The sequence below is a fragment of the Podarcis erhardii genome (genome assembly GCF_964252035.2).
Source record: "Podarcis erhardii genome assembly, chromosome: 1".
Taxonomy (NCBI): Eukaryota; Metazoa; Chordata; class Lepidosauria; order Squamata; family Lacertidae; genus Podarcis; species Podarcis erhardii.
The window spans coordinates 129,756,869-129,770,883 of NC_138497.1; the positions used below are offsets into that span (position 1 = coordinate 129,756,869).

The 14,015-nt window shown below is 43.6% G+C and overlaps 1 protein-coding gene across 4 annotated transcripts in view; it reads left to right on the forward strand.

Annotated features, from left to right (window-relative positions):
- The first annotated feature begins 1,334 nt into the window (after positions 1–1,334).
- NBEAL1 (neurobeachin like 1) overlaps positions 1,335–14,015 on the forward strand; it is a 149,940-nt gene continuing 137,259 nt past the window's right edge. For 3 of the 4 annotated variants that reach the window (XR_014153462.1, XM_081850394.1, XM_081850396.1), the window contains exons 1-2: positions 1,335–1,384; positions 3,429–3,863. Coding sequence is in view for 3 of the 4 variants with exons in the window: in XM_081850394.1 (XP_081706520.1) it covers positions 3,813–3,863 (51 nt within the window). In the remaining variant the exon portion in view is untranslated. Of the gene's footprint in view, positions 1,385–3,417; positions 3,864–14,015 lie in introns of those variants that run through there. The other variant, XM_081850395.1, reaches the window with a different exon arrangement.

The following is a 14,015-nucleotide window of genomic DNA, read 5'->3' on the forward strand; positions in this document are numbered from 1 at the left end:
TAAATAATAAATAGAATAGAAATGATAATAAGATTATAATAATATAATCACAAATAATAACAATAATAAATAAATAAATAAATATATAAATAAATATATAAATAAATAAATAAATAATAAAGTGAATAATGAATAAAATAAATAGAATACTAGGAATAATAGAAAAATACAACAACAATAATAAAACAACTATGATTATTGAACATGACAGAGTACTACTAAATATAGGTAAAGGGTAAAGGGGACCCCTAACCATTAGGTCCAGTCGTGACCGACTCTGGGGTTGCGGCGCTCATCTTGCTTTATTGGCCGAGGGAGCCAGCATACAGCTTCTGGGTCATGTGGCCAGCATGACTAAGCCACTTCTCGCGAACCAGAGCAGCGCACGGAAACGCCATTTACCTTCCCGCTGGAGCGGTACCTATTCATCTACTTGCACTTTGACATGCTTTCGAACTGCTAGGTTGGCAGGAGCTGGGACCGAGCAATGGAAGCTCACCCCGTCGCAGGGATTCAAACCGCCGACCTTCTGATTGGCAAGCCCTAGGCTCTGTTTAACCCACAGCACCACCTGTGTCCCATACTACTAAATATAATAAATAATAAATAGAATAGAAATGATAATATTATAATATTATAATAATGAATAAATAAATACATAAATAATAAATTGAATAATGAATAAAATAAATAGAATAATAGGAATAATAGAAAAATACAATAATAATAATAATACAACTATTAATATTGAATATGACAGAGCACTACTACTACTATGAAATATAATAAATAAATAATAAATAGTATAGAAATGATAATAATATAATAATATAATAATAAATAATAACAATAAAGAATAAAGAATAAATAAATTAACAAAGAAAAAAGTGAATAATGAATAAAATAATTAGAATAATAGGAATAATAGAAAAATATAACTACAACAACAACAACAACAACTATTATTATTATTATTGAATATGACGTCCCTCTTTTCAGAAATATTGGAAAGCATGCTCCCATTCTATAACGGAGAGCAAGAAGCGAGGGGGGGGGTTTGAGGGCAATGGCAAAGACTCTGCCAGGAGCCAAGATGGCCGCCGAGGCTTCCTTTTCCCCCCTCCCCTCCGCTATTATGTCATCTCCGCGCGCCTTCGCCAGAAGGGCGGACGTGGTTGCGTCGCGGGGCGGGGCGGAAGGAGGCAGCGCTGGAATGTGGGCGGGGCGTCGGGGCGGCCGATGTGGCTTCCCATTTGCCAGCAGGAGCAGCAGCGAACGCCGCCGCCTCCTCCTCCTGGTTCTCCTCCTGCTGCTGAGCCGCCTCTGCTTCTTCCCCCGAGAAGGCGCCCGGTCTCCGGGGTCCGAGGAGCCTCCCGCGTCCCCGGTGAGCGAGGAGCCCCTGGCCGGCTGTGGGGAGGCGGGGAGGGGCGAGCCGCCTGGCTGTGGGGCTGGAGGAGGGCGAGGTATGGGGGGAAGGAAACAGGGAAGAAGTGGGGAGGGCAAATGCAATGAGAATAAGGATAATTTATCTCTCTTTTTATATATATAATTTTTTTATTTGCATTTTATAAATTTCCATCCAATTATTCATTTAATCCCGCATACAACAAATTATGACTGTTTTTGACTTCCTTCAGCGTCTCTGACAATCATCCATATTTATACCTTTAATACACATTCCTTTCTTTCGTATTGCCATTATTCCTCCTTCATCCCATTATTTCTAATAAACAATACTTATTTTTATTTACAGTGCCTCTTTAAATCCCACTAGCGTTGTGTTTACACCACATAAGACTTTTCAGATAATCCACAAATTTTCCCCAGTCCTCGATGAACTTTTGGTCTTTAGTATATCTGATTTTCCCAGTTAATTTATCCAATTCTGCATAGTCTATCACTTTTGATCTCCATTCTTCTATCTCCTCTTGTTTCCACTTCTGAGCCAACAGGATTCTTTATCTCTCATGAAACTATAATTTATTTCTCCTGAAACTACAGCATGGGGATTAGGGGTGGTGTGCCCTGGAAGAAGGGTGGTGTTGGGGGGCGATGAGAAATTATTATCATTATTATCATTACCATCATCATTAAATTATTCATTATTATTATTTATTTATTCATTAAAAAATTATTTGTGCATTTCAGGTTTGTGCATTTCACTAGTTTTACAATCCTTTTAACATTTTGGATCTCGACTTCCATCCCCCTCTTTCTGCGGTTCCTTCAATTGATTTGTAATATCTTCTGCATATTATTCCAAATTAATTTAAGTTGCTCACTTGTTAATCTACTTTAACTTGGCTTCCAACCCCCTCTTTCTGCGGTTCCTTCAATTGATTTGTAATATCTTCTGCATATTCCAAATTAACTTCAGTTGCTCACTTGTTAATTTACTTTAAATAAACACTCTTGTCAAACTGCAGGTTATCACAACAATCCTGCCAATGTTTTTATCTGTTTACAATTTATCTGTAAATATTCAGTAAACTCATTTCCATTCTTTTATAAAAAGTTTGCTGTCTTGATTTCTTATTTTTCCAATAAACCCATTTCCATTCTTTTATAAAAAGTTTGCTATCTTGATTTCTTATTTTTCCAGTAAGTTTTGCCATTTCTGCGTATTCCGTACGTTTTCGTATCCATTCTTCCTTTGCTGGGACTTCTTATTCTTTCCATTTTGGGGCGAGTAACCTTCTTGCCGCTGTAGTAGCATACATGAATAAGTTTCTATACAGTTTAGGTAGTTCTGTCTCTATAATTCCCCAAAGAATTTATTTGTTGTTGTTGCTGCATCATTGTGCTGTGCTGGGTTGAAGGACAGGCATCCTGTAAAAGAGGCAGACAAGTGAAGTTAGGAAAACAACAGTGTGTGAAATAAAGGTGGGGGTGAAGAACCATCAGAAACAAGGTTTGAGGAGAGATGATCTGTGTTTAATTTTGGATTATTATTTTTAAAAAATATATCTTTAAGTAGTACTGTGGTAGAGCACAGTTGTCACTTTAGCCTACGACAGCTTTATCAGTCTACCCCCCCCCCCTAAATTCCCTGGAAGCCTTCCGTTTTTCATCACCCTTTGAAAATGATTAGGGTTTTTATAATTTCTAAGATGGGGGGAACATTTGGACGCTGGGTACGTGAGAGGAGGGGAGAACCTGGAGATGTTGGTGGTTCTATTGCAAAGAGGTGTTTTTTTTGCTCAGTGATGCCCTTATTCTAATTTCTGGCGCATTTTTACAGAAGCAAAGGCAAGGAAATGAGTGTCCGAACACTTTAAAATTTAAATTTAAATAAATGATGTGAATTGTAGAAAATACCCAACATAGTGGGTACTTTAAAAAAAACAAACCAGTCTTTATTTTGTCAGGTGATCTGTCGACATTGCTTTGCTGTTTGGTACACTAAAAATATATTTTCTACCATGCAGTTTGTCACTGAGGGGGGTGATGAAGACTTGAAGTCAAACAACATCTTACTGAGATTTCATCATTCAGAAGCAGCAAGAGCAGTTCCTGGGATCTCCTTCAGCATTCGTAATATGGAATTATAACATTTCCTTTCTTACATCGTCACACATCCTGCACGTTCCAACCAGCACAATTTTACTTTCAGAGGTTAATTCCAAAGTGCCATCGATGAAAAGGAGAGGGCTGATTGTCACCCTTAGCCGATTTAACCGTGCAAGAGTATTGGAGAAACTTGTTTTCCCCGTCCTTGATTGGATTGACGAATTAAAGCGAACATTTTGAATTGAAAGTGAGCATGATAGGATCTTGAGCGTATGGTACTTCACAACTGAGGAAGGTGAACGATGGCGTCCAGAGAGAGGCTGTATGAACTTTGGATGCTCTATTGCAATAAGGTAACTTCTTTTTTTAAAAATAAATAAAACTTGGGGATGCTTTAGTTAAAGCCAAATGGCTAACAGTGCAGTCTTAACCACGTCTGCTCAAAAGTAAGTCATCTTGAATGCATCGGGAATAGGATTGCAGCCTTAGACTGTTTTTTTTATTGGAATCCTGATATGCTGGTACAGTTGACCAAAATGCCCACAGTTATGTGCTCCCATAGGACAGGTAAGGGACGCAGGTGGCACTGTGGGTTAAACCACAGAGCCTAGGACTTGCTGATCAGAAGGTCGGCGGTTCGAATCCCTGTGACGGGGTGAGCACCCGTTGTTCGGTCCCTGCTCCTGCCAACCTAGCAGTTCAAAAGCACGAAGTGCAAGTAGATAAATAGGTACCACTCTGGCAGGAAGGTAAATGGCGTTTTCATGCTCTGCTCTGGTTCGCCAGAAGCAGCTTAGTCATGCTGGCCACATGACCCGGAAGCTGTACGTTGGCTCCCTCGGCCAATAAAGCGAGATGAGCGCTGCAACCCCAGAGTCGGCCACGACTGGACCTAATGGTCGGGGGTCCCTTTACCTTTACCTATAGGACAGGTATGACAAACTTTTGAATCTCCAGGTGTTGCTGAACTACAACTCCCGTCATCTCTGGCCGTTGGTCAGGCTAGCTGGGGCTGATTAGAGTTGTAGTTCAACAGCATCTGGCCATACCTAACCTAATCTGTTATATCTAAAACTTTAAATATTTGTTTCCTGGCCTTCTTTCCACGAGACCAAGACTTGATGCAACCTTCCACTTGAGTGTATACTCATTATGCAGGGAGTTTGCCAAACTTGGGCTTGTGCAAACCTGATGGTGATGCTGAAGATTGTCTATGATGAATCTCAGGCTACAGAAACGAGATGTTCACACCACCACAACAATTTGCCGGATAATCATAATTATTCTCGTTAGGCTCCGGTATTATTTCTTGTTCTGAATTTTGCTTGCATTAGGGTGGCGCTTTCTTCAGCAGTTTTATTGCGCAAAAGCGCTTGGCATTTTTGTTTGCGTGTCCATTGTTTTGTTGCAAAGAAGAACATGCAAAAATGTTCCTCTGAGCCATAAGATTTGGAGTTAAGGAATTTGCCTTTAGTCTGCTGCCTAAGCTGGTGAGCTTTTGAAAGACAAACGTCCTATTGTTTAGAGTTGAAGCTCAATATGACCATGCTGATTGAGCTTTTTTTGAAGTGAGCAGATACTTGGTGGCATAATGAAAAATAGCACAAATGTGCAACAGAACATTTTCAAGTGGGACCTAAACTTTTATGAAGTTAGCTTCCTACCTAACAGCAAAGGGTAAAGGGACCCCTGACCATTAGGTCCAGTTGCGAACAACTCTGGGGTTGCGGCGCTCATCTGGCTTTATTGGCCGAGGGAGCTGGCGTACAGCTTCCGGGTCATGTGGCCAGCATGACTAAGCGAACCAGAGCAGCGCACGGAAACGCCATTTACCTTCCCACCAGAGCGGTACCTATTTATCTACTTGCACTTTGACGTGCTTTCGAACTGCTAGGTTGGCAGGAGCTGGGACCGAGCAACGGGAGCTCACCCCGTCACGGGGATTCGAACCGCCGACCTTCTGATCGGCAAGTCCTAGGCTCAGTGGCTTAACCCACAGCGCCACCCGCGTCCCAGTCTGCCTAACAGTACAAACCACCTAAACCTTCCAGATACTCTAATATCTTTTGCCTCTGAACGCTTCCTCCAAGCTAACTACAGGAAGCCCTCAACTTACAGACATTTACCTTTTGTGCATTCAGCTTTTACATGCATGGCCATTTAAAAATAAAAAGGGGACAAGGGTCAGGGAAAAATGACTTTGGCAATCCCACCCGCCATTGAACCCAATGGGTTTTGACTATACGGGACTTTGGCATTAGGTGGAAGCCCTGGAACGCAACCGCTGCATAATGTTTACTGTATTGTGCACACGTGAGAGGAGAGAGATGGTAATGTGCGTCGCTGGGTCGAAACGGGTTACAGTTTTATGGAAATAATATCTGGAAAAGTTGGTGGCGACTTGCTGCTTGTAGCACTGAGCCCAGCTCTAGGTGGCACGTTTGGGTATTTTACGTTGTCCTCTACCAAGCACTTTTCTTCTCCGATCAGCTGTGAAGGTCGTTGGGGGAGCTTGGGCCAGTCACTGTTTCGTAGTGTCTCACACGGTTGTTGTGAGGACAAAATGGGGAGGGGGTAAAACATGGATTCCCCTTTGAGCTCCTTAGAGGAAAGGTGGGACATAAATCAAATGTATTAGTTGAGAAACGTTCGGTCCGGGGATCAAATGCAACCCCAGGAGCCTCTCTGGAGGAGTGGAAGAACCTCACGCCTGGAGGCCAAAACAGACACTATTCTACCTACCAAAATAAATGTTTATATTCCTTGTTCCACCCATAGCTGTCAAGCGTCCCCTATTTGGCGGGACAGTCCCTTATCCCAGCGCCATGTCCTGCTGCTGTCCCTTATTGATGATGTCCCTTATATTTCCCGGGTTTCAAAGGAAGCAGCTCCTCTCCCTCCCTCCCTGCTGGCCAGGGAGGAGGGAGGCTCCAACTGGGTTGCTTGGCTGCGTTGCTCACCCAATAAGGAGTCTAAGAACGACTGGGGGGTGGAGCTTGCATGCCTTGTGCCGATCAAATCGGCCGCGTTGCCTGGGGACTCGCCTTTGCTCAGCGCTTCCCAGCGGAGAGGTGACGGTGGTTTTCCTTGCTGCATCCCCTTTGTCGGGTTGCTGCGGTATGGGAACCACCACTTGAGGCTTCGTTTGGCTGCTGGTTGACTAAAATCCCTTATTTTGGCTGCTGATCTCTTATTTTCAAATGTGTAAGTTTACTGCTATGGTTCCACCCATTGTGGCTTCTGTGGCCCCAGGGAGGTGGCCCAGAGAAGAGTAGATCCCTGGCTGCTTAACGTGTTGCCACCGTGCTTTAGAAATATGTGAATGTGACCTAGGCAGCAAAACATGTCCCTGAAAGAAGGTACATTATGGGAATGGTTAAAATGAGAACCACCCCATCTGATATTGCACTTTGCAAGGGCCCGCTTGAGATCTTGACATCCTAATGTATAAAGATTCTCCTTTTTTTAGCAGTTATGCCTGAAGGTGACACTTTCAGTCAGTTCTCTCCATGCTGACTCAAAAGTAGGTTCCACTCCCAATAATTCAGTGTGACTTACATCCTAGGAAGCATGTTGAGAATGGTAGCCTGGGTATGTGCTTACGAGTGCTGAAGGACTGGAAATTCTGTTGTATCAAATCTAGCAAAACTTCTTATAATCTAGGAGCGAACCGTCTGATAGGGAATGCAGGAATCACAAATGACTTATGGGTTATGAAAGTAGGTTAAGATGACATCTTTTATTGGACCAAAAGCTGTTGGTGAGGATGCTGAAGCTTTTGAGTTTAAAAGCCTATCAGGCAAAAACTACTGCTCTTTAACGCTTTAATCTATGAGTAATGTATTGCTGCTTTGAAGCTGTTTGCAGCACAAAATGCAGCACTGGATCAGGTTTTGAGCTACCAGAGGAATATATATCAGTACTGTTTTAGTTTCTCTGCTGTCCTGTTTATGAGTTGAGTGACTCAGATTCGGGTGATCATCTTGGAGTGACTGCAAAAGTCAACCTTTCAGTGTGCATCTTATTTGACTGAAAAGGAGCAGAGATAGTCTTATCCACGTAAAATGATTTCGTCTTTCATTTGCTGAAAATGTTTTCTTTAAACCCACAAATTAAAATTAAAATGTAACGGTGAATGAATAAAATGTCTACTAAATTGTTTTATTTGCGTCAGTATTTAGATGACCTATTAATTTCACTTGAAATTGTGTAGTCTTGCTTAGGGGGATTACAAGGCTGGAATTGTTACATAATAAGCTGTGCCAGTATGCCAGGGGCTACTTAGGAATATAGCTCTGCCACTTCTAGGGAAAAAAGAGTGTGGAAATATTTGAATTGGTCAAACCATAAAACAATTTCCTTCTGACTTTACTTTTTAATGAGAGACGAGACAGAGACCAATGGCACGTGGTTTGACTTGACACCATAAATTGTGTTATGCGTATATTTTTTTAAATGCCACGTATAATAATACCATCTGCTTTTTTGTGCTGAAAAAAAATACTCTGGGCAGAAAGCGGCAGTAAAACTCATGAAAGCCAAGTAAAAAGCAATAACTGCTCAAGCTAAAATGGAGCCTCAATCCTGCTTCCAGCAGAGATGGAAGATCTCCATAAAATAGTCTCGCAGTGACAAACTTTGGGTACGATTCAACATGCAGCGAGTCCTGTTTTGTTCCCAATGGGAGGAATTCTGAGCAGGTGCTTGCCTCTCTGCTGAAATCAATAGCACGTAAAAGGGCTTCGCTGTGGCTGGAGCAGGCCCATTGTTTTTTGGATCAGTATGCCAAATTGAAATATGTGGGCTTCTTGCTTTGATACCGAGTTAATGACTGCATAATGCATGAAGCACTTCTGCCACTTTAGGGCACTTGTTCAGATGTCTGTTTTGACTTTATTGCATTCCTGTCAAGACGTCCGCAGAGGAAAAGTTTCATCCATTGAGTAAATGCCCTATGTGGAGGGGGAAAAACCTGGCAGAAGTTCCTTTGTTTGCTAACGCATGCTCATCTTCTGCCACTTAAGATGAGAAAAAAACTTTTCTGGCTATTGAAGGGAAGATTAGCTGCACTCATTATAGAGACAAATGCAGGTTGGATTGGCACTGAAACAGCAGAAAAATATCCAAGCTCTGTAAATTGTTCTTTGCGTGGCAGGAAGAAGATAGAATTTGGGGGTCATGTTTTTTTGTTTTAAAAAGGCATTGGACCTACTGAGATTATCTTGCTGGCTACCTGTAGTGGAGGAGCTGGATCGTGGCTTCTTGTCCAGATATGTGCTTTCCATGGTTGAAGAGATCCTACATGGAAAATCCATCATGTATAGATCTAAGCCACTTACTGAATCTGTTCATTCTATTCAGTGTTGCTGGACTCCGTCTCCTGTCAGCCCCATTCAGAATGGCCATTGGGGATGGGTGCTGCAATCCACAAAGATGTGGACAGTTTAGCCAGCCCTTTGATAAATGGCGGATTGTTTGTCCGTAAGTCAAATGTGGAACAGTTGTCACATCCTGGAGACAGTGTTAGAAACTGAGATATGAAAGCTAGGAGCTTAAATGGCACCTTGAATCTAGGCTATGGGTGCAACAACACAATGTCTAGTCTCACTTATTAAAAAAACAAAAATACAGAGCTGAAAATAAATGAACTGCAGCTAAAATATTACGTTAATTTTTCACATGCTCTAGTTCATGGGTAGTCAAACTAAGGCATCCGGCCCAATCACCTTCTTAATCCAGCCAGCGGACGGTCTGGGAATCAACGTGTTTTTACATGAGTAGAATGAGTCCTTTTATTTAAAATGCATCTCTGGGTTATTTGTGGGGCATAGTAATTTGTTCATTCCCCCCCCCCCCAAAAAAATATAGTCTGGCCCCCCACAAGGTCTGAGGGACAGTGCACCGGCCCCCTGCTGAAAAGGTTTGCTGACCCCTGCTTTAGTCCTTCCCCTGCCCACCCCCCTCATGTTCTTAAGAGGGTCTCTTCTGCAGTCTTCAGAGAGTAGCTGGAAGTGGGGAGGCAGAAAAAGCTCCTCCTTTCCTTCCACTCTGCAGTTTTAATCTGAAATCTTCGGCGCAGGATTGCACCCAGAGCTCAGAAACCGCTTGCGCTCGTGAAATTCCCTGTCGCAAAATGCGCCTAGGAGAATGGGAGTTTTGAACACTGCCTGGAGATGGACATGTACCCCCAGTGGGAGAGGTCACAATCCTGTTCGCCCGTCCACCCGGAAGGTAATATGACTCAGTGGCGTAGCGTGGGGGTGCAGGGGGGGCCGGGCGCAACATCTGGGGGTTAGGGTTAGGGGGCGCAAATCCATGGGTTGGGGGCGCAAATTACTTGCCTTGCCCCGGGTGCTGACAACCCACGCTACGCCACTGATATGACTTGCCTATAATATGTTTGGAAAAACAGCCTATGGAATTGTTGAATATCGGGGCAGAACATTTGGCGAGAAAGCAAGGAGAAGTAATTGAACTGGTTATTTTTTCAAGTACAGTGGTGCCTCGCAAGACGAAATTAATCTGTTCCGTGAGTTTAGCGGATTCGCGCTATTAGCGTTTTAGCGGCTTTTAGCGGATCAGCTGATAAGCGTCTTATCAGCGGATCAGCTGATAAGCGGCTTAGCGGCTTAGGAAAAGGGGGGGAAAGGGGGGAAAACCCCGCAGAAACTCGCAAGACATTTCGTCTTGCGAAGCAAGCCCATAGGGAAATTCGTTTTGCGAAACGCCTCCAAAACGGAAAACCCTTTCGTCTAGCGGGTTTTCCGTCTTGCGAGGCGTTCGTCTTGCGGGGCACCACTGTATATTAATGAAAGATGGATAGAAGCATACATTCACCAGACAGGTGGACTTTCCACTTCACAAGCCCACTGATTCACTAGCTTAAATATTCTGCCACTTTGACGGGGTAATGTCAGAGTCTTAGGAGCTAGTTGTGGCTATATAGACAGCTGTCACGTCAGGGATGCCCTCGGGGCAAATTCTGCTTTGGGGCTTTCAAAACTAAAGGTCACTTTGGCAAAACAACAACTTGAAGGAAGTGCAAAACGATGAAGACCCCGTGTTTATAGTCACTTGCATAATCTGGTGGCGGTTATGGAGAAATGTTTTACCCAAATGTTTAACAAACTGAGTTCTGCCCAAACAGGTTTTTCATTCACCTGACCTGCTGTGGTTACCGTGAAACACAATAAGCCTTTTTTTAGGGGGGGACGACACCATTATTACTTCTTCTTTTAAAAAATCGAGTCAGTCTGTGGTTTGAAAGCAATAATTTTACTGTTCACCGGTGACAATGCTCTGCTTCCATGGCTTTTACTTTTAAAACTGAAACGGAAAAAAAAGTGGTTCGTTTCCCTTGATTCACAACACCTTTCAGAGAGACGTTCCTTTGCCACAGCAACAGTGCAGAACCTGCAGCCCACGGTCAGAATCAGGCCTGCTAGGCCTCTCCATTTGGCCTGTGAGGCTGTTTGGGCCAAGCCATGTGCCGTTGTCCTGCTCCTAACATTGCAGGTAAAGGTGGAGCTCCTATGATGTTTGCAGGCCGTGCCAGTCAATTGATCTGTATCTGCAGGCAAAGGAAAACGGGTCACCTGAATTTACTGTGATTGTCAGGTGACTGACATGTGCACCTGCCTGCCAATCATAGTTGGCCTGTGCGGGTGGTAGAGATAAGAACAGGTCCACTTTCCCACCCCTGCCTTAGAGCCAAAACTTCCTGTCCTTGGGAAACCAACAGGCCAAGTGGAAATGGAGGCGAGGATCATTTGCCGCTCGATACGGGCGGGCTGTGTTTTCTTCGTCATGAAGAAAGCTATTCGAATGTGTTCTCTCAACTTCTAAAGTGAAACACTTCTGGAGGTACAAGTATGACTTGAAACCTAGTTCAGTTCTTAGACATGGAGCAGTTTTCTTCCGATGCAGCTATTAAAGCAGCAACTGGGTGGTCATGGACCTAGGATGCTGTGGTTGCAAGATTCCTACATTGAGTAGAACTGGGTAACAAATGTGGTGCTCTCCCAGATGTTGTTGGACTACAGCTCTTGCCGATCGGAAGGTTGGCGGTTCGAATCCCCACAACGGGGTGAGCTCCCGTTGCTCTGTCCCAGCTCCTGCCAATCTAGCAGTTTGAAAGCACACCTGTGCAAGTAGATAAATAGGTACCTCTACGGCGGGAAGGTGAACGGCGTTTCTCTGCGCTCTGGTTTCCGTCACGGTGTCCTGTTGCACCAGAAGCGGTTTAGTCATGCTGGCCACATGACGTGGAAAGCTGTCTGTGGACAAACGCCGGCTCCGTCAACCTGAAAGCGAGATGAGCGCCGCAACCCCATAGTTGCCTTTGACTGGACTTAACCGTCGAGGGGTCCTTTACCTTTTATCTCTTTTACAGCTCATCAGCCTCAGCCATCATGGCCAGTTCATGGATGATGGCAGTTTCAGGAGGGCCCCATGTTGGCTACCTCTGGAGTAGAAGGTTGGATTTGATGATCTCCAGGGTCTCTTCTGACTCTAAAATTCTGTCATTGTAGGGAGTGTAGCAGTTGTGAGAAGAACTGAATACTTGAATTATTTGACCTGTCTTTGAGGATAGTGTAGTGTTCTGATCTCTTGCAAGAAAATACATTTATTGTTTTAGCCATTACAAAGATATTACAGTGGTACCTCGGGTTACATACGCTTCAGGTTACATATGCTTCAGGTTACAGACTCTGTTAACCCAGAAATAGTGCTTCAGGTTAAGAACAGAAATTGTGCTCTGGTGGCGCAGCAGCAGCTGGAGGCCCCATTAGCTAAAGTGGTGCTTCAGGTTAAGAACTTTGCTTCAGGATAAGAACAGGAATCGGGCTCCGGCGGTGCGGCAGCAGCAGGAGGCCCCATTAGCTAAAGTGGTGCTTCAGGTTAACAACAGTTTCAGGTTAAGAACGGACCTCTGGAACGAATTAAGTACCTAACCCGAGGTACCACTGTATATAAAAAAATACAGAACTCTTCCTGCAGTCATATTTTATGTACATAACAAAACATACATATCTAGATTTGCTTTTTACTGCTGTTGTTTCCCAGGGCTGATTCAGAAGCCCATAGTACTAGGTAGAAGCACAGAGATTTGGACAAAACCACCATAGCTTATGCCCTTACAAAAATGTTTTATTTTGCGATTTGCATTTCTTCTACTGCAGGGCCTAATTACTCCAAACCATCCATTACTGATTAGAATATACTTAAAATAGGCTGAAACATTTCCGCCTAAGCAGCCTGAAACAATTGGGCATTTGAGTGAGTACACAATACTGGTACTTCAGTAATGATGGGTTTGTGATCTAAGCAATTAAGACTCCAGGAATAATTTACTTCGACATATTATGCTTCAGGGAATTGGAAAGTGAGAGAAAATAACATATTAAAGCTACATTAATGGGGAAAAGAGTGACCCCTCTTTGAATTCTGTGGTTTTACCTATCAGGACATAATAGCTATCATTTGTTGCTTAAAGGTAAAGGTAAAGGGACCCCTGACCATTAGGTCCAGTCGTGGCCGACTCTGGGGTTGCGGCACTCATCTTGCTTTATTGGCCGAGGGAACCGGCGTACAGCTTCCGGGTCATGTGGCCAGCAGGACTAAGCCGCTTCTGGCGAACCAGAGCAGCGCACGGAAACGCCGTTTACCTTCCCGCTGGAGCGGTACCTATTTATCTACTTGCACTTTGACGTGCTTTCGAACTGCTAGGTTGGCAGGAGCAGGGACCGAGCAACGGGAGCTCACCCCGTCATGGGGATTCGAACCGCCGACCTTCTGATTGGCAAGTCCTAGGCTCTGTGGTTTAACCCACAGCGCCACCCTCGTCCCTTTGTTGCTTAGCTCGTCTTAAAATTAGGTAAATACAACCTCAGGTGAACAACAACACATGACACATTACACCGTAGTAGTGACTTTTACTGTTTAATACCTGATTTTAGAATATCTTTTCCCAGCAAATTGCTAAGTGCTAATGAATGTTCATGACAGGTGGCTGTCGAAAATAAATTGCAGGCAAATCCTAGGAGTTTGTGAAATTGAGTGGTCAGAACAGAACAGCCATTACTGAAGTCACAACCAGGCATCATTGCAATAAATGCCCTTTGGCATACACTCCCTTTTTAATACAGTGGTGCATTTCAAATGAGTGCACTGCAGACAATTTAAACAAGGAACATCTTTTGTTCAAGCGTTCAGTTTGGACAACAAGTACTGGCTTTCTATCAGTCGTTAAACGGACTGCCTGAAACGTTTTGGGCTCAAAATAAATTTCAAAGCAAAGTCCTCCCAAAGCAACTTTCGTCAAAGCCGCAATACCAATTCCATCAAAATATAATGGATGCTTTAGCTGAGATTCCTGCATTGCATGGGGTTGGACTAGATGAACCTTGGGGTCCCTTCCAACTCTACAATTCTATGATTATTTATATATATAAAAAAGCATTAAAATTCACACTAGCAGAACAGCAGAGGTTAGAACACGAAAT